The sequence below is a fragment of the Saccopteryx bilineata genome, chromosome 2 (genome assembly GCF_036850765.1).
Source record: "Saccopteryx bilineata isolate mSacBil1 chromosome 2, mSacBil1_pri_phased_curated, whole genome shotgun sequence".
In the NCBI taxonomy this organism is placed as follows: Eukaryota; Metazoa; Chordata; class Mammalia; order Chiroptera; family Emballonuridae; genus Saccopteryx; species Saccopteryx bilineata.
The window spans coordinates 82,264,782-82,284,443 of record NC_089491.1 but is presented as its reverse complement, the minus strand read 5'-3'; the positions used below and the strand labels follow the sequence as shown (position 1 = coordinate 82,284,443).

The following is a 19,662-nucleotide window of genomic DNA, read 5'->3' as shown; positions in this document are numbered from 1 at the left end:
TTTAAAATAAGTTAAAAAGAAAAGTCTTCAGTGAATCCCTACTACTCTTTAAAGAAAATCCAAGGTCTTCACCATGGTCTTGTTATATTCTAGGGCTAGGCCATGTGCACCTGTCCTGAGCCTCTATCTAGGCAGCTCCCTCCCTTGAATACTAAGTTCCAGCCACTTTGCTTCCTGTTAATTCCTCTAGTTCAGTGGTCCCCAACTCCCGGGCTGTGGACCGTTTCCAGTCCATGGGCCATTTGGTACTGGTCTGCAGAGAAAGAATAAATAACTTAAATTATTTCCATTTTATTTATATTTAAGTCTGATCGATGTCTTATTTTTAAAAATGACCAGATTCCCTCTGTTACATCATCTAAGACTCACTCTTGACGCTTGTCTTGGTCACGTGATACATTTATCCATCCCACCCTAAAGGCTGGTCCGTGAAAATATTTTCTGACATTAAACCAGTCCGTGGCCCAAAAAAGGTTGGAGACCACTGCTCTAGTTCACCTAGCTGGTCCACACAGCAGAATCTGAACACATGCTTTTCCTTGGATCTGAAGCAGCCTTCCTGTCTGTGCCTCTGCATGGCTGATTCCATCTAGTTCTTCAAAATGGATATGAGACAAAGTGTAGAGTTTAATGCTAAGAAAAAGCTATTATCAGAATTAAAACTAGGCCATGTTTCAATATCAACAATCACAAACTGGTCTCAATGCAGTCTCTGTATTTATCTTGAGACTCCCTTGTTTTCTCTTTTTACCCTAAGGGATGAATGCATATGCCTTAAGAGATAAGTGAAAAAATCAATAGGAATTACAAAGTACCTCAGCCTTTAGGACACACATCCTTAAGTTCTTAAAATCAACTCTCTGTCTAAACTATACTGTTCACAAAAATTAGGGGATATTTCAAAATGAATATAAAGCTATAAAATATCTTAATTTTAGTGAGCATTATACATAACAGTGCACAAATGGATGAGCAAATACACAGACAGAATGCGTAACTTTAATTTACGCAGGGTATAACTATCCATTACTATTGGTAATCAACCATTTCAGAACACACCATCTGCCAAAAACATTTAATATTCTCTTATTTCAGAAAGTACAGCTTGATGCTGATTAGACCAAGCCTTTCTACAAATAACATTCTTAACATTTGATATTTGTGCATGTCAGCCACTGTCTGGCACATCAGAATGATGCACGGATTCTGGAACAAGCAGTTACTGCTCATGAATTCACAGCTATTTCCTCACTTCAGCTGAGGAGAGAGATCTTAAGGAGACAGCCATAATATGAATATGTGGAGGAAAAATTAAAAGCAAAAGCATGGGATAAAATTTCAGAATGAAAAATGGCAGATTACAAAGCAAATGAGAAAATGAGCCTCGAACAATTTATAAATAATAAAAATTTAGTTTAGTTATTCTTCCTTGCAATCATAACACCAGCCAAATATCACTTTTCTGCTGTATGTCCCATATGGTCAATATTCAAGAATGTTTTATTAACTTAGTTAAATATACGTGTGTTATAGAAAAATGGAGTTCAAGCTAACCAAAAGAAAATTTAGATCAAACAAAAGTGGAAGAAGAAAAATAAACCTGAACTGAAGGATATCTTAGAAGAGATATATTTTTAAAGTAATTAGTATAAAAATTGTTCACAACTAGAAAAGGCTTCTAAAGTTTTTGAAAACAGTTAAATGCCTAAACCATGGGTCACAAACTTACTACCTGTGAGCACATGTGTTTTGGCTGTCTACCTTGTATTTTTAAAAATCTGAATTGTTTCCCAACATTTATAAGTCAGGAGATTTTATTTAAAATATTTTTAATCCTGAAACATCTAAAGGTCTGGCAACAATGAACCCCCATTTCCTCATGCAACAACTGGCCAACTGTTCTCAATCCTACCAGTGCATCAGAAACCACCTGGGAAGCTTTGAAACAATACTAATACCTGCGCTGACACTATGTTTTTTCTAGGTAGATCCCAGGCATCTGTATATATCAAAGTTTCTCAGAATACTCTAATATGCTACAGGGTTGAGATTCATGGGCTTTAAATTTTATATTTGGCATATTCTTTTCATTTAATCACAGTAGTCAAATGTACTGCAGTGTTCTTCCAATTATCCCCATCCCTAAAGGAAGTGGGAATTGAAATCCCACTTAAATATCCCCATTTAATCTTAAAACATAAAACTAAAGAAGGGTCCAGTAAAGTGACATGAACTTTATTAGCTACACACACCCTAATCTAATGTATCTCAAAGCATGGTCAGTAGACTACTTGTACATCTAAATCTCTTATTAAAATGCAGGTTTGCAGACATGTTCTGACATACACTCAGAACAAACACTGAGGATGAGCGGTTTGTGCATTGTAAAAACTAAGAAACACTGGTGTTTTCTAAGAGGATGCTGAGGGCTCACTTCACCTCCTGCACCTACAGCCATCCACCACCTGACCAGGAATAACATGAATGTGTTTGGGCTATGGCATTATTTCATTGAACAGAGCCATGAAGTTTAAATCTCTTACATTCTCTCTCTTATATCTGCACTTGGCTTGTTCTCATTGGATTGCTTTACCTTAAGAATTATTCTTTGGTTCTGCTCTTCCCCACTCTATTGTTGATAGTAGACATGATAAGATGAACTTGCTGCCTTGGGGCTTGGAAACTTACAGTTTCCCAAATAGAGACAAGGAGACATGGTTAGGTCACTGAAGAACCAGCCCCAAGTGTATCCCAAGGGATTCCTTGCAGCTCATATGTGGTAAAATTAAGCTCCCAGGAGCTCAAGCAGTATTTCTCAAGAGTGATCTACAAGCAACTTATATCCCTATATCACTGACCAGCCAGACAAGCATGCTGATTCTGAATCTCACACAAAGCCTACTGAATGAATGAGAATCTCTGGCAATTGCGTTTGAGAGGCTGTACTTTTAACAAGCTCCCCCCCAGATGATTCTTATGCACAGGACATTTGAGAACCACTGACATCTGGGTTCAACAAAGAGAAAAGCGTCTCTAGAGTACCTTCAGGAAATTCACAGAAACCAAGGAAGCCACTGGCTAACATTTTGGCTCCTCACATCTTCTGTCTTCATTCCCACACTGGCATGAATTAATGAAGTTCAGGACAGACTCACTTAAATTGCCCACATACTCTGTTTTACTGTAATTCAAGTTAATCAGCTCTCAAGACAAAAGCAAGAAAGAAATACTTATACCCCAACTATTCACTAGAAGAGTCCTTAATACCATTAAAAACGTAGATTAGTTTCATACTACTGCCATTTTAAATTAACCCCACAGCATAACCCCCTCTCAGTAGAGTTCTAAGCTTCTTATATCCTTTTCATGCTTTCAAACACCACTCATCAGTTCACCTCTCCAAGGCTGGGTGATATTGCTTAACCAATATGTGGCAAAGAAGGCTCTAAAACAGCATGACAATTTTATGTCTGACTCAGGTAATCATAGCTCTCTTGAGAGGAATCTGCTCTTCAGGCTCACCTCTCCTCTGTTTCTGCTATACACAATCCCCACCCCCCGGAGGAACTTCAGGCTCTTATACACTCGATTACACTCCACTGATTTATAGTGCCAAGCAGCCATTCACATAAGGGCTCTCCATAAACTTGACTGGATTATGACAACTCAGGTGATTGATTCTGGATGTCTTAATGTGCCACCGATCTAAAGACAAACCTTATGCATCCAGTATGATTTCAGCTCCTCATACTAGGCTCCCTATCCACACCTAGCACATATTTTCTTTTGAAATCAAGACTGAAGTTAGAAGAACCAACTACAGGAGAATATAAACTATAAATAGAAAATAAGTGAAAGATTACAGATTACTGAAGGTCTAGCACTCACACACAGTAAGGACAATCAATATGAAAATGAGAATAACTCTACTTCCACATGATAGAAAATTTCCCTTTACCTTCATAAAAAACAGGGCCTCTTATACTGTAAAGTGCCTCTAAATTTCCCAGAAAAAATCTTATCAGAATGGAGGCTCTGTTTCAGGTAATCTGAGATGGGGTCCAGGATTCTGCATTCTCATACTGATGTTGTGGCTCCTACTTCTGCTACTTATAGTCGTGGGGGACCTAAGCATCAACAGCATCTGGGAGCTTGTCAGAAGACCCTGTGGCCCTCCATAGCCCTAAGAGAATCTGCCATTCAACAAGGCTCCAGGTGAAGAGAATGCACATTAAAGAGCAGCTAACACACCATCTTGTACTGACTGTGAATCAGAATTACCTGGGCCTTTGTTTTTTAAAAACACAAATGCCTGGGCCCCACAGCAGAGATTCTGATTCAGTTGGCCTGGGATATTTGGTTTTTGGTATGTTCCACACCCAGATGGTTCCAATGAGCAGCAACGGCTAAGAACTACTGAATTAAAAACACCCCACTGGGCAGAGGGAAATAAGGAGCGACAGCTAATGGGTGAGGAATTTCTTCTTGGAATGATGAAAATGTCCTAGAATTGATTATGGTGATGGTTGCATAATCTATGAATATACAACAAAAATAAAAAAATAAAAAGGAATTGTTTAAATAGGTCAACTGTGTCATAAAACTATTATATAAAAAAATAAAAACTTCAATTGCTTTTCTATCTTAAAATAAATAAGTAAATAAATAGCCCCAGTAAACAATAATGAATAAAACCATTTCCTATCCTGGAACTCTGGCCCAAAAGTTTGAACTTCTTTTTAAAAAGAGAAAAAACACAGATGTTCATATGACTCATCTAGAAATATTAAGATCTGCTCATCTACTTCTTAGGTTCAATTCTGGTCAAGGCAATGGATGGAGGACAAACCTGAAATGAAACCTCGTTATCTCAGGAGGCACAACTATGTTAAAAAAAGAAAAGTATATTTATCAATTTAGAAAAGTTTACTCTGCACACTCCAAGATTCCACAGTATTTTCAAATATTGTAAATAAATAATAATAGTATAAAAAAGTTTTTTTTCCATTTGCTTCCCCTATTTAAAAATAAATTAATAAGTTAGCTAAGTTAATTAATTTACTAATTCATTATAGTACATTCTTCCATCTTTTTCGTATGTTTAAAGACTTTCAATAAACATGTTAAGAAAAACAATGTAAGCCGTGGCCAGTTGGCTCACTGGTAGAGCATCAGCTCAGAGTATGAAAGTCTGGGGTTTGATTCGTCGTCAGGGTACAAAGGAGAGGCAACCATCTGCTTCTCTACCCCTACCCCTACCACCCCCTCGTCCCCTACTGCAGTCATGGCTCGACTGAACAAGTTGGCCCTGGGCACTGAGGATGGCTCCATGGCCTCCCCTCAGGTGCTAATATAGCTTGGTTGCCAAGCAACGAAGCAGCAGCCCCAAATGGTAGAGCATCAGCTCCAGGTGGGGGTTTCCAGGTGGATCCCAGTTGGGGTGCATGCAGGAGTCTGTCTCTCGGCCTCCCTGCCTCTCACTTGATAAAAAAAAAAAAGGAATGAATGAATGAGAGAAAGAGAGAGAGAGAAAGAAAAGAAAGACGATGTAAAATGCAAATCTGACCTTGTTAAGAAAATTGGCTTAAAAATCTCTTGAGGCTGAACAGGTGGTGGCACAGTGGATGAAGCACTGGCCTGGGATGCAGAGGACCTAGGTTCAAAACCCTAAGGTCACCGACTTGAGCACAAGCTCATTCAGCTTGAATGTGGGATTATAGACATGACCCCATGGTCACTGGCTTGAAGCCCAAAGTCACTGGCTTGAGCCCAAGGTCACTGGCTTGAGGAAGGGGTCACTGGCTCAGCTGAAGCCCCTGGTCAAGGCACATATGAGAAAGCAATCAATGAACAACTAAGGTGCCGCAACAAAGAACTGATGCTTCTCATTTCTCCCCTTCCTGTCTGTCTGTCTGTCTCTGTCTCTCTCTCAAAAAGAAAAACAAACTCTTGATTATGTATTAATAAAAATAAAGAGATCATAAATAGCACTAAAATTTCAGGAAAGATCATTGTACTATACAAGACACTGTTGACTATTCTTAAAAGGAAAGTACTATAAATATACATAAGTAGACACCACTCAATATTTTGGAGACACTCTCAGTTTTTGATTGCTGTGGTGTCAAATGCTCAAAACTGCAGATGCTGTATTCTCAAGCCAGTGAGGATTCACAGTTTCTGATTACTTTCCCTCTTGAATTGCCATAACCAATGTAAGCCATTTTCCACAATGAACCAGTACCCTTGGTTATGGTCCTATGTTCTCATTCCTTTGAATCCAGGCACATTCTGGATGCATCACTAAACAGAGTTCTTAGAACAATATACATTGGTTATATGACACCCTCTGGGGTTCTCTGTCCACTCCTCTCTTAAGAAATGCTTTCTAGACTGACCAGGCGGTGGCACAGTGGATAGAACGTCGGGCTGGGATGCAGAGGACCCAGGTTCGAGACCTCGAGGTCGCCAGCTTGAGTGCGGGCTCATCTGGTTTGAGGAAAAGCCCACCAGCTTGAACCCAAAGTCGCTGGCTCCAGCAAGGGTTTACTTGGTCTGCTGTAGCCCCACAGTCAAGGCACATATGAGAAAGCAATCAATGAACAACTAAGGTGTTGCAACGCGCAATGAAAAACTAATGATTGATACTTCTCATCTCTATCCGTTCCTGTCTGTCTGTCCCTGTCTATCCCTCTCTCTGACTCACTCTCTGTGTCTGTAAAAAATAAATATTTTTTTTTAAAAAAATGTTAAAAATGAAATGCTTTCTAGAACCTTCAAGACAACAGTTAAGGTCACTTTCACAAATAAGTATGATGCTATCATTTGTTCACAACTCCTCCATAAAATCCAATGCATTTCACTATAATTGTTGCTGTGTAATTTTTCTTTTTAAAATAATTCTAACACGTTACATTCTATAGGTGATAAAAAAAAAAAAGGCAAATCAATGCTCCTAACTGCTGATCTTGCCCTGGGAACCTTTGCTAGCCTACTATTTTTCATAGTGAGGAAGTTTACCCTCCTGCTTAAGTATATTTGCTCAATTTCTGAAATAACTAATTTTTTTTTCTTTTTTTTTTTTTTAATTTTTTTTAAGATACATTTATTTATTTATTTATTCATTTTTTTTTAGAGAGGAGAGAGAGAGAGAGAGAGAGAGGAGAGAGAGACAGAGAGAGAGAGAGAAAGGGGAGGAGCTGGAAGCATCAACTCCCATATGTGCCTTGACCAGGCAAGCCCAGGGTTTCGAACCAGCGACCTCAGCATGTCCAGGTCGACGCTTTATCCACTGCGCCACCACAGGTCAGGCTGAAATAACTAATTTTTAATGAATTAGCATGTTACAGTTCATAACAACTCACACAATTTAAAAAAAAAAACCATGGTTTTTAAAGAAAGGGAAAAAAAGCTTACCGAATAGAATATATGTCCTGAATATTCTTCTCCCCAGCTTGCCCTTCCTTAGCTGCCTGCAGTTGTAATAGTTTCATAACAGCTTTTATCAAGCCATGTGCATTCCTGTAAAGAAATATAACATGTTAAATGTTACTGACATAAAGCAAATATTCTAAAGAGGTACTTAATTTTACCCTTTTTTAAAAATTGAACACTTGCCACCCATACTGAACAGTAGTCACCCAGCTCATTCTACAGTGCAGCAGAGAAGAGGCCTGCGAGCAGAAAGCTCTCATAAAGTAGAAATGGTGAAGAAAAATCAAACAACTAAGTTATCAATCACCTAACTACACATTCTTGGGGAAAAATCAATCAGGAAAAAACAAACATTAGCCCACATAATTGCAGGCAGTGACCCTATCAGTTACCCATACTGAATAACCAACTCCTTCATTTATAAATATTAGCAGATCATGAATTATTATTTCAGACATGTGAAATGAATCAGCCATTTAAAAAGTGAGTCAGGGGACCAATCAGAACAAATAATCCCCATTAAAACAAAGTTAATGGGAGTGAGGAATGAAACTTTAAAATAATTTTTTCCTTATTCCTGGAACAGGCAGGAAGATAATATATCAAATAGAATAGCCTGCCATTTTGTTTTATTTTTTACTTATGATTAATTTTTTAATGTGAAATGGGATTTTCCCCCCACTTTAGCATTATTGAGGTAAAATTGACAGATACAATTTTATGGTAAAATGTACAATGTGATATATGTACTATACATTGTGAAATGATTGCCATAATCAAGTTAATTAATACATCATGACCTCACATGGCTACTTTTCTTTTTTTTTCACTGCAATAGACAATAGAGAACCAGTGATGTCAGTAAAGTAGGACCTTGCCTCTCTTCCTCTAGCTGTGCTGTCTACCTAGTCGTGGGATAGGAAGAAGATGTGGAAGCAAGAGGAAGAAGGCCAAGAAGCAGCAGTGGTCCCTCCCCCATTGCAGGTTCCCAGTCAAATCAAATTCTCCCAATTTATGATAATACTCAATTCTAGATCTTTATTGGTTTTTATATTTTAATTTAATCCTTTTGGAGTATATTTGAGTATACAGTTAAATAATTGTCCTGATATTATTTATTGAATTTTTTGGTGGAAATGCTTAAGATCTAGTCTCTTGGCATATTTCAAGTATACAATACCACATTCTTAGCTATAGTCAGCAGGCTGTTTATTAGACATTCAGAACTTATTCATCTTATAACTGGAAGTTTGTGCCCATTGGCCAACCTCTTCCCTTTTCCTCCACCCCCTACTCAGCCCCTGGCAAACACCATGTACTCTTTTTTTTTTTTTTTTTTTTTCATTTTTTCTGAAGCTGGAAATGGGGAGAGACAGTCAGACAGACTCCCGCATGCGCCCGACCGGGATCCACCCGGCACGCCCACCAGGGGCGACGCTCTGCCCACCAGGGGGCGATAATCTGCCCATCCTGGGCGTCGCCATGTTGCGACCAGAGCCACTCTAGCGCCTGGGACAGAGGCCACAGAGCCATCCCCAGCGCCCGGGCCATCTTTGCTCCAATGGAGCCTTGGCTGCGGGAGGGGACGAGAGAGACAGAGAGGAAAGCGCGGCGGAGGGGTGGAGAAGCAAATGGGCGCTTCTCCTGTGTGCCCTGGCCGGGAATCGAACCCGGGTCCTCCGCACACTAGGCCGACGCTCTACCGCTGAGCCAACCGGCCAGGGCCCACCATGTACTCTTGGTTTCTAAGAGTTTAACTTCCTTTTTTTATTATTATTTAAGATTCCACACGTAAGTGATACCACATTATTTGGTTTTCTTTGCCTGGCTTGTTTCACTTAGTATAATGCCTTCCATATTCATCCATGTTGTCACAAATGACCCTGTCCTTTTTATATAAGGATCTCCCTTGGAACTTAGATATACAGGTATTGATCGACTTATGACCTATGCAACTTATGACCATTCGACTTTACTACCACAATCGCTAGCCACGACAGCTCTGTGCCTGGCAGCACAAGCGTTGCCCAGCTGGGCCTAGGACAGTGCCGACCAGCTTCCAGCAGCACTACCATCTCCACGTGCACCATTTCAACTGTTATCCCAAAATCGGTACAGCAATTTGTGTTTTGTGTCTTGGATATATATTTTGATGTGTTTTGCAATTGGGAAAACATTTCCTATGGTATTTTTTATACCTGTATTTTGTAATTTTGTATGTTTTGTAAATATTAAACCAGTTGTACTAGTAATGCAGTGTTTTACTTAAACCTGATGAATGTAAAAATAAGAAACAAAATGGTATAGAGATGATACAAATGGCATAAAATGAACAAAGAAAATTATGATATATAATAATGAAAGAAAATTATGATAAAATATGACAGATTTTTATAACATCATTTCACAGTACTGTACATATAGCCTACTCAATTTATGACCAAATCATGTTACAACTGGTCTGTAGGAACCAATCATGGTGGTAAGTCGAGCACTAGCTGTATATCTAAGATTTTAGTTCCAAGAAAGATTCTTGGGTATACTGCACATATAACAAATATATATTTTGTTAAACAAAAAAGTATACTTAAGTCATGGTTGTTCATATTTTGGAGCACTTATGGTAAGCTAAGTATTCTCCTATGTGTTCACCATTTGCTAACCAGAATAATAGTAGGTTACAAAGCACTGTTAACTCTATTTTAGGGCTAGGACAAAGACTTGGACATAATTAATATCAGTTGGTGCAATTATGTGAGGTGGAGTGTACCCTTTTATGGAATTTAAAGTATTTCAACTGATAAAAGGCGTGGCAATTCTGTGTAATACAGTGGCCAGTAGCCACATGTGGCTACTGAGCATTTATAATGTGGTGAATACAAATTGAGATGTGCTATAAGTATAAAATACATTCTAGACTTAAAAGACTTATCACAAAAAAGATGTAATATATCATGTATAATGTTCTATATTGATTACATGTTAAAATAATCTTTTTTTTTTTTTTAACTGAGACAGAGAGAAAGTCAGAGAGAGGGATAGATAGGGACAGACAGACAGGAACGGAGAGAGATGAGAAGCATCAATCATCCGTTTATAGTTGCAACACCTTAGTTGTTCATTGATTACTTTCCCATATGTGCCTTGACCATGAGGGCTACAGCAGACTGAGTAACCCCTTGCTCGAGCCAGCGACCTTGGGCTCAAGCTAGTGAGCTTTGCTCAAACCAGATGAGCCCGCGCTCAAGCTGGCGACCTCGGGGTCTCGCACCAGGGTCTTCCGCATCCCAGTCCGACGCTCTATCCACTGCGCCACCGCCTGATCAGGCAAAATAATCTTTTTGATATGCACGGTTATATAAAATACATTATTAAAATTAATACCACCTGTTTCTTTTTACTTTTTAATGTGGCTACAAGAAAATTAGATTATTTGGCTCACATTATATTCATATATCCCAACACTGCTGGAGACACTCATCTGGTTTAGTTCCTAAGTAGGTTCTTCGGTGAGCATTGAGATTCCCCTTTCAGTTGAAGCATTTCCAAAATTTTTACAACAGTACATTTTCTCTTTTATATGGATCTTCTCATGACCATGCAATGTAGAGTCATGACTGAATCTGTCATGAAAGATATCACACACATATGGCTCCTCTCCTGAATGAATTCACTGGTGAACATAGAGGTCTGTCTCATCACTGCATGAAGCCCTTTGCCTAAGATTCTCTCTTCTCCGTGTGTCCTCTAGTGGATGTCAAACTGAGGTTTGGCTTTCCTAATTGGTATTGCATTGAATTTATAGATTGCTTTGAGTAATATAGACATTTTAATGATATTTATTCTTCCTAACCATGAGCACGGTATTTGCTTCCACTTGTTTGTATCTTCCCTGATTTCTTTTACCAATGCTTTATAATTTTCCAAGTACAAGTCTTTAGTCTCCTTGGTTAAATTTACTCCTAGGTACTTTATTTTTTTGGTTGCAATAGTGAAGGGGATTATTTCCTTAATTTCTCTTTCTGACTGTTCATTGTTGGCATATAAAAATGCCTCTGATTTCTGAATATTGATTTGATATCCTACCACTTTGCTGAATTCATTAATCAGGTCCAGTAGTTTTTTGACTGAGACTTTAGGGTTTTCTATATACAATATCATATCATCTGCAAATAATGATAGATTTACTTCTTCTTTTCCAACTTGAATACCTTTTATTTTTTCTTCTTCTCTGATTGCTGTAGCTACAAATTCCAGGACTATGTTGAATAAGAGTGGTGAAAGGGGGCACCCCTGCCTTGTTCCTGATCTTAAGGGGATTGCTTTTAATTTTTGTCCATTGAGTATGATGTTGGCTGTGGGTTTGTCATAGATGCTTTTTATCATGTTCAGTTGCTTTTTTTTTCTTTTTTTTTTTTTTTTTTTTTTAGAGATAGAGAAGAGAGACGGAGAGAGAGAGAGAAGGGGGAGGAGCAGAAAGCATCAACTCCCATATGTGCCTTGAACAGGCAAGCCCAGGGTTTTGAACTGGTGACCTCAGTGTTCTCAAGTCAATGCTTTATCCACTGCGCCACCACAGGTCAGGTGCTTTTTATCATGTTGAGGTATGTTCCCTGTATTGCCACTTTGCTGAGTTTTAATCATGAACGGGTGCTGGATTTTATCAAATGCTTTTCTGCATCTATTGAAATTATCATGTGGTTTTTCTCCTTCTTTTTGTTTATGTGATGAATCACATTGATTGATTTACAAATATTGTACCAGCCTTGCCTCCTCAGAATAAATCCCACTTGATCATGGTGTATGATTTTTTTCATATATTGTTGGATCCAGTTTGCTAATATTTTGTTGAGGATTTCAGCATCTATATTCATCAAGATATTGGACTATAATTTTCTTTCTTTGTGTTGTCTTTGCCTGGTTTTGGAATCAGAATTATGCTTGCCTCATAAAAGGAGCTTAGAAGTCTTCCGTCCTCTTGAATTTTTTGAAATAGCTTGAGAAGGATAGGAGTTAATTCTTCTTTGAATATTTGGTATAATTCACTTGTGAAGCCATCAGGCCTCGGACTTTTCTTTGTTGGGAGTTTTTTGATAACTGTTTCTATCTCATTTGTTGTAATCGGTCTGTTTAGGTTTTTGGATTCTTCCAGATTGATTTTTGGAAGATTATATGTTTCAAGGAATTTGTCCATTTCATCTAGGTTGTCTAGTTTTTTGGCATACAGTTCTTCATAGCAGTTTCTTACAATATTTTGTATTTCTGTTGTGTCAGTTGTTATTTCTCCACTCTCATTTCTGATTTTATTTATTTGAGTCCTCTTTTTTTTTTTTTTTTTTTTTTTTTGGTGAGTCTAGTTAAAGGTTCATCGATCTTGTTTACCTTTTCAAAGAACCAGTTCCTAGTTTTATTGATCCTCTGTATTGTTTCTTTAGCCTCTATGTCATTTATTAATGCTCTAATCTTTATTATTTCCTTCCTTCTCCTAGCTCTGGGCTTTACTTGCTGTTCTTTTTCTAGTTCTTTCTTTTAGATGCAGGGTTAAATTGTTTATTTTAGCTTTTTCTAGTTTCTTAAGGTGTGCCTGTAGTGCTATGAACTTCCCTCTCAGTACTGCTTTTGCTGTGTCCCATAAACTTTGAGTTGTTGTATGCTCATTGTCATTTGTTTCTAGGAATTTTTTTATTTCTTCTTTGATCTCATTCTTAATCCATTCATTATTTAACAACCTGCTATTTAGTTTCCACATGTTTGAGATTTTTTTTTTTTTTTTTAGCTTTTCTGTTGTGGTTCATTTCTAGTTTCATGCCCTTGTGATCAGAGAAAGTGCTTGATATAATTTCAATCTTCTTAAATTTGTTGAGACCACTTTTGTGCCCTAACCTGTGGTCTATCCTAGAGAATGTACCATGAGCACTTGAAAAGAATGTATATTCTGCTGCTTTAGGGTGAAAGGTTCTGAAGATATCTATTAAATCGAGTTGATCTAGTGTTTCCAATAAGTCTGCTGTTTCTTTGTTAATTTTCTTTCTTGAGGATCTATCTAGTGATGTTAGTGAGGTATTGAAATACCCTACTATTATAGTATTGCTGTTGATCTCGCCCTTTAAATCCATCAAAGTCTGCTTTATATATTTAGGTGCTGCTACATTAGGTGCATAGAAATTTTAATAGTTATATCTTCCTGTTGGATTACTCCCTTTATCATTCCTTTTATCATTATGTAGTGGCCTTCTTTATCTCTTACTATATCCTTTGTTTTAAAGTCCATTTTGTCTGATATAAGTATTACTACCCCAGCTTTTTTTTCATTTCCATTTGCATGAAATGGTTTTTTCCATCCTTTTACCTTCAATCTATGTGCATCTTTTGTTTTAAGGTGTGTCTCTTGTAGACAGCATGTGTACAGGTCCTGTTTTCTTATACATGCAGCTACCCTATGTCTTTTGATTGGATCATTTAATCCATTTACATTTAAGGTTATTATTGATATGTAGTTGGTCATTGCCATTTTATTCTTTAAAGCTGTATTCCTTTTTTGCTATATTCTTTTCCCACTTTGATCTGTTTACAACAGGCCCCTCTACAATTCCTGCAGCACTGGTTTGGTTGTAATGAATTCCTTGAGTTGTTTTTTGTCTGAGAAGCTTTTAATTTCTCCTTCGATTTTAAATGATAGCCTTGCTGAATAAAGTAGTCTTGGTTGTAGGTTCTTGTTCTGCATTACTTTGAATATTTCTTGCCATTCCCTTCTGGCCTCAAGTGTTTCTGTTGAGAAGTCAGAAGTCATCCTTATGGGGGCTCCTTTGTAGATGATAGTCTTTTTTTGTCTAGCAACTTTTAATATTTTCTCTTTATCACTTAGCTTTGGTATTTTGATTATGATGTGTCTTGGTGTTGATATCTTTGGGTTTCTCCTTAATGGAGTTCTCTGTGCTTCCTGAACATGTGAGATATTTTCCTGCCTTCATTGAGGGAAGTTTTCAGCTATGATATGATTGAACAAAGTCTCTATCCCTTGTTCTTTCTTGTCTTCCCGAGAAACCCCTATGATGCGAATGTTATTTCTCTTCATGTTGTCACAGAGCTCTCTAAGAGTTTCCTCAGACTTTTTGAGTCTCTTTTCTTTTTTCTTCTCTGCTTTCTTGCCTTCATTGAAGTCCTCCAACTTGCTGATTCGATCCTCAGCTCTATCATTCTGTTTTTAATTCCTTCCATTGTGTTCTTTATTTCTGATTTTGTATTTGTCATCTCCAACTGATTCTTTTTTAGTATTTCAATATCCTTTTTTGTACTTGCTATTTCTTTATTTAGGTGTTCATAATGACCATCCATTGTTGTTCTAAGATCCCTAAGCATCCTTACAATCATTATTTTGAACTCTGCATCTGGAAGTTTGATTATTTCTATATCACTCAGTTCATCTCCTGAAGGTGTCTCTTGTGGTTTCATTTGGATTGCACTTCTTTGTCTTCCATTATCTGTGTTTGGTTGTTTTGTTTGTAGAGTTGGTTGAGTCTAGGCTTGGTGTTATCTGCCTCCAATTTTCAATTGTATTATTTCTAGGTCTTCTTGGGTTGGTATCAGCTATTATTTGTAACCCACTTTAGGATTTGGGCCACTTTGAAGTCTTGATTTGTTTGTTTTCTTAACAGATGATAGTCTTGTTTACTGATTTCATCAGGGGGCTTCCTTGAAACTGTATCCAGGAATGCGGTGGGTATAACCTGAGATTCTGAAGGCCTCTTCCTCCAACTAATCTCTCTGGGGGCAGGGTGTTTTCTCAGCTTCAGTAGGGGGAGGTGTATCTCAGATCTCCATGGAGACCTGAGTTACTGCCCCTCCTCCCCACTTCTTGTTTTCAGCTGCGTTTTGTTTCGCTGATTGGAACAGGAGAGATTTCTGGAGATCTGTGATCCGGAAGCACTTTAGCCTTGTTTTGTGGAAGGATCAGTCCCTCCCCCAGCTATGGCCACCTCCAGCACGGATGAGTCAGCTTTTTAGGTTGTATCCTGCATTCTTTTGCCCTTCACAGTCTGTCCTTCTCTTTCCCCTTTCCACTTGGAAGATAAGCTGGTCCTTTCAACACACCTTGCTCCCTGGTCGCCAGGCAAGTGGCTGTGAGTAGTATTTTCTGCTCTTTTCCCTGGAGTGAGATCCCCTCTGGGCTCTCAGCCTCAACCCCCTCCCTCCCCGTTCCTGTAAGCAGGGAAGATTCAGGCGCTCTCTACCAGGTTTGTTGTGGCTTCTTCTTTGCTCCCTGGTTTTTGAGAGCTGTTCTTGTAGTCCAGAGTTGGTTTTTCAGGCTGATTTTTCCTAAATTGATTTGTATTCCAGTTTGGTGATGAGAGCTGGGTGTCTGTGCATCTGCTTACTCCACTGCCATTTTCCCCCTCTCAACCCTTCACTTTCTTTTACAGACAGGGGAATTCTTCTGCATGGAAATGATAATTGTTCCAGAGCCAGTTTATTATAACCAGTTTATTAAGAACCTACTCCTTGGTGTGAATGTCTGGACTCAGCCACAGGAGGGCAGAGCTTACAGGGGCTCCTCAGAGCTTCAGGACAGTCTGACGCCTCCAAATATATAATTTGCTACTGCTAACTCACTAGCCCTCAGGGTTACAGTCTTGCTTTTTGAAAGGTAGTTCTTGAAATTAAAAAAAAACAGCCCTACAACTCTGACCCAGGCCAGTGCCTAGATGTTATATAGGCCATGAAATCTCAGGTATGTAGCTACATTTAGCAGATAGATTCTCATCATCACAAGTGAGTGATCAGTTCCCAGACTGCAGTATCTGACTGAGACCTGTCATACAGGGCCGACTCTGATTAGCATTGGTGAAAGGGTCAATACATGTTCAGAAGTATCCTTGTGTTCTAGACTTCAGTGTTGATGCAACTGGAAATCAGCTCTAACATCTGATTTAAGCTAAAATGACTCCATTTATACAAAGCTGGAGAACATCCAGAATGCACCTAGTAACCACATAAGGTCACTTCTCCTGGGCCTAATGATTAGTTTAAATGGAATTCATTTCAGATGATCAGTATTAATTGAATTTCTGACTTTCTCCCAATAAATATGGATTCATTAAATACAGGCATATCTCAAAGATATTGTGGGTTTGGTTACAGACCATCACAATAAAGTGAATATCACAATAAAGCATATCATAATCTTATTGCTGGTAGAGGAGATTTAATTTGTAAAAATCACATTTGTGAAGCGCAATAAAACAAAGTACGCCTATAATCCTTTTTTGTACATGAAACTATATTGGTTTTCCTTTTATAATGATTTGTGATATGACTAGAGTTTTAGAGAGGCAGATAAACGACCTATAATTTTAACCAACGTGGGCCACCCACCCCTTTATGAAAATAGTAGAATCCCAGAGAAAAGCACACAAACATCATGTCTGCATTGAATTTCAAGATAGTCACAGAACCATGAGGCTGACAAATGAACTTCAGTTTTTTAAACTATAAGTTAAGTCTTGCTTACAGATCCAGATTTTACTGTGTGAATAACTGAGTCCTTACTGTATTTTAAATACAAGTGTAGCATGAATAGATTACGATTTTTGAAAACTATGGTATCAATCAAATCACATATAGAACTATTCAAATAGTAACACATTTCCCTTAAATTCAATTGAATAACTAAATTATTTAAATATTTCAAGTAGGTTCAAAGGCATGATTTCACATTAATTTTTATGTAAATCCTTGCTTTAATTCTAATTAGCTATGGAATATTGGGCAAACCACTTAATACCTAGAAGCCTCAACAGCCTCATCTGTACAATTAGAATCATGATAATAAACCCAGGATTTGAGTTGTTCTAAAGGATAAATAAAAGTATATCAGTAAAATTCTGGGTTGTTTTTTCAAAATGTTCTGATAATCTAATATGTGTAACTGTACCATAAAGGTTGTAACATTTTTTTACTGTTTAATCATTCAGCTTATGAAATGATTAAGCCTGGAATATGCCTAAAACTAACTATAAACTCACCCTAACACCTAGTATTTTTCATTTCTACTCACAAACCCTTTTTCTCTTGTTTTAAGCCATTGTTACTGCACCTGAGATGTGCTCTTACAAAATTAAACATTTTTATTAAATTCTGTATGACTGCCAGAGGAGGTTATAATAAGTTAAATAGTACTAAAAATCAAAATAATGTATTAGAAGAAAAGAGCCATTGGAGAAGCAAAAGTCAAAGAAAGGGTAAAAGAAAATGTCACTGGACTTAAGTCTTCAAACTGAAAGGGTTATTACCAAGTACTCTGCAAGACACCTGAAAAAATTATTCCCTGAAATTTCTCAAATCCAAAGATAAAAAGAAAATCCTATGGACTCTTAAATTTTAATATGAAATCTATAAAATAAAGACAATTACATGATATAATTTCTAATTTGGCATCAGAAATCTCATTTGCAACACTGAATGAAGCAGTGTATGTAGAATGATGAGTAAAAGGTTATATAACATAGTAAGTCTAATCCCACCCTCCAAAATCTGAGACAAACAAATGTATAAAGACAAAAGAAATATTTTCAGACATAACACTGAAATTTTTTCTTAAAGTTCTCCAGTTAAAATTCTCCGTAATGCATGATGACTGCACAGTTTTGTAAATATACTAAAACCACAGTTATACACTTTAAAAGGGTGATTGCATAATATGTAAATTATATCTTAATAAATCTTTTATTTTTTTAAGATAAAGCATAAGAAATACTTGATGAAATCGATGTAGACCACAAAAAGCTTCAAAGTAATTACCAAAAGAACTCACAATCAAGTCTTTAACATTTTTCAAATATCGTTATAAAGATTAAAGCAATTGTTAAAAGAGAATTGGTAGGAAAATGTGAAAAAGCCAAAAAAACAAAAGAGGTGATCTGTAGCCTCTGGGTACAATCTGGCTGGGTAGTTCAGTTGGTTACAGTTGTTCAGAGTGTTGTACCAATATGCAAGGTTGCAGGTTCACTCTTGGTCAAGGCACATACATGACTCAAACAATGAATGCATAAATAAGTGGAACAACAAATCAATGTTTCTCTCTCTCTCTCAAATCAATAAATGAACATTTAAATTAAAAAAAAAATACAATCTCCTGATCTGTGATGGTGCAGTGTATAGAGCATCAACCTGGAATGCTGAGATTGCCAGTCTGAAAGCTTAGGCTAGCCTGGTCAAGGCACATATAATAAGCAAATACTATGAGTTGATGCTTCCCACTCCCCACCCCACGCTTCCCACTCCCCACCCCACCTCCTTTCTCTCTCTCTTCTCTCTCTAAAATCAATAAATAAAATATATTTTTTAAAAATGAGCAGAGAACATAGATTCGCAAATCAACAAAAGACTATGATTCACAGAATCCAGTGTTGATGAGTGGGTGAAGAAATAAGCACTTATTTTTTGGAGGGGAGAAAGAGAGAGAGATAGACAGGAAGGGGAAGAAATGGGAAGCATCTCAAAGTTGCAGCTATTCATTGATTGTTTTATATGTGCTTTCATGAAGGGGAGCTCCAGCCAAGTCAGTGACCCTTTGCTCAAGCCAGCGATCTTGGGCCCAAGTCAGTGACCTCTGGGCTCAAGTCAGCAATCATGGGGTCATGCCATGATCTCATACTCGGGCTGGTGACTCATGCTCAAGTTGGTAAGCCTGCACTCAAAATGGGTGAGTTCGTACTCAACATGCAACCTCAGGGTTTTAAACCTGGGACGTCAGCGTCCAGGTAGACGCTCTATCCACTGAGTCGCCACTGGTCAGGTAAGAAATAAGCACTTCCATGTTGACTATAATTGATTAAGCTATATGAACAGCAATTTGGCAGCATCTATAAAAATTGTTAAGTATTAACAATTATTATAATGGTTACGTATACCTCTTTTCCCATAAAGTCTACCTCTAGAAACCCTTCCTTAAAAAAATAAACACATAAAAAAGAAAATCTTACACTACATTTATCTTTTTTCAAAAAAAATAAAAACATATATACTTGCTTCCTAATATACTCAAAATATGGCATCCATATTATAGAATACTCTACAACCATTAGTAAGAATGCCATTTTACAAAAGAAAAAATAAGAATGCCATTTAATATGTAATTGTACAACTATGATTATGTCAATTTCTCCCTCTAAAGCAAAGCATCATGAGAACAATGACTATGTCTGCTTTTCTCACAATATCACAGCATCT

At 37.6% G+C, this 19,662-nt stretch overlaps 1 protein-coding gene across 4 annotated transcripts in view; it reads right to left on the bottom strand.

The window, feature by feature from the left end:
• FOCAD (focadhesin) overlaps positions 1-19,662 on the bottom strand; it is a 334,210-nt gene that overhangs the window by 257,053 nt on the left and 57,495 nt on the right. For all 4 annotated transcript variants that reach the window (XM_066257344.1, XM_066257347.1, XM_066257346.1 and 1 more), the window contains exon 5: positions 7,417-7,521. In XM_066257344.1, coding sequence (XP_066113441.1) covers positions 7,417-7,521 — 105 coding nt within the window. The remainder of the gene's footprint in view (positions 1-7,416; positions 7,522-19,662) is intronic.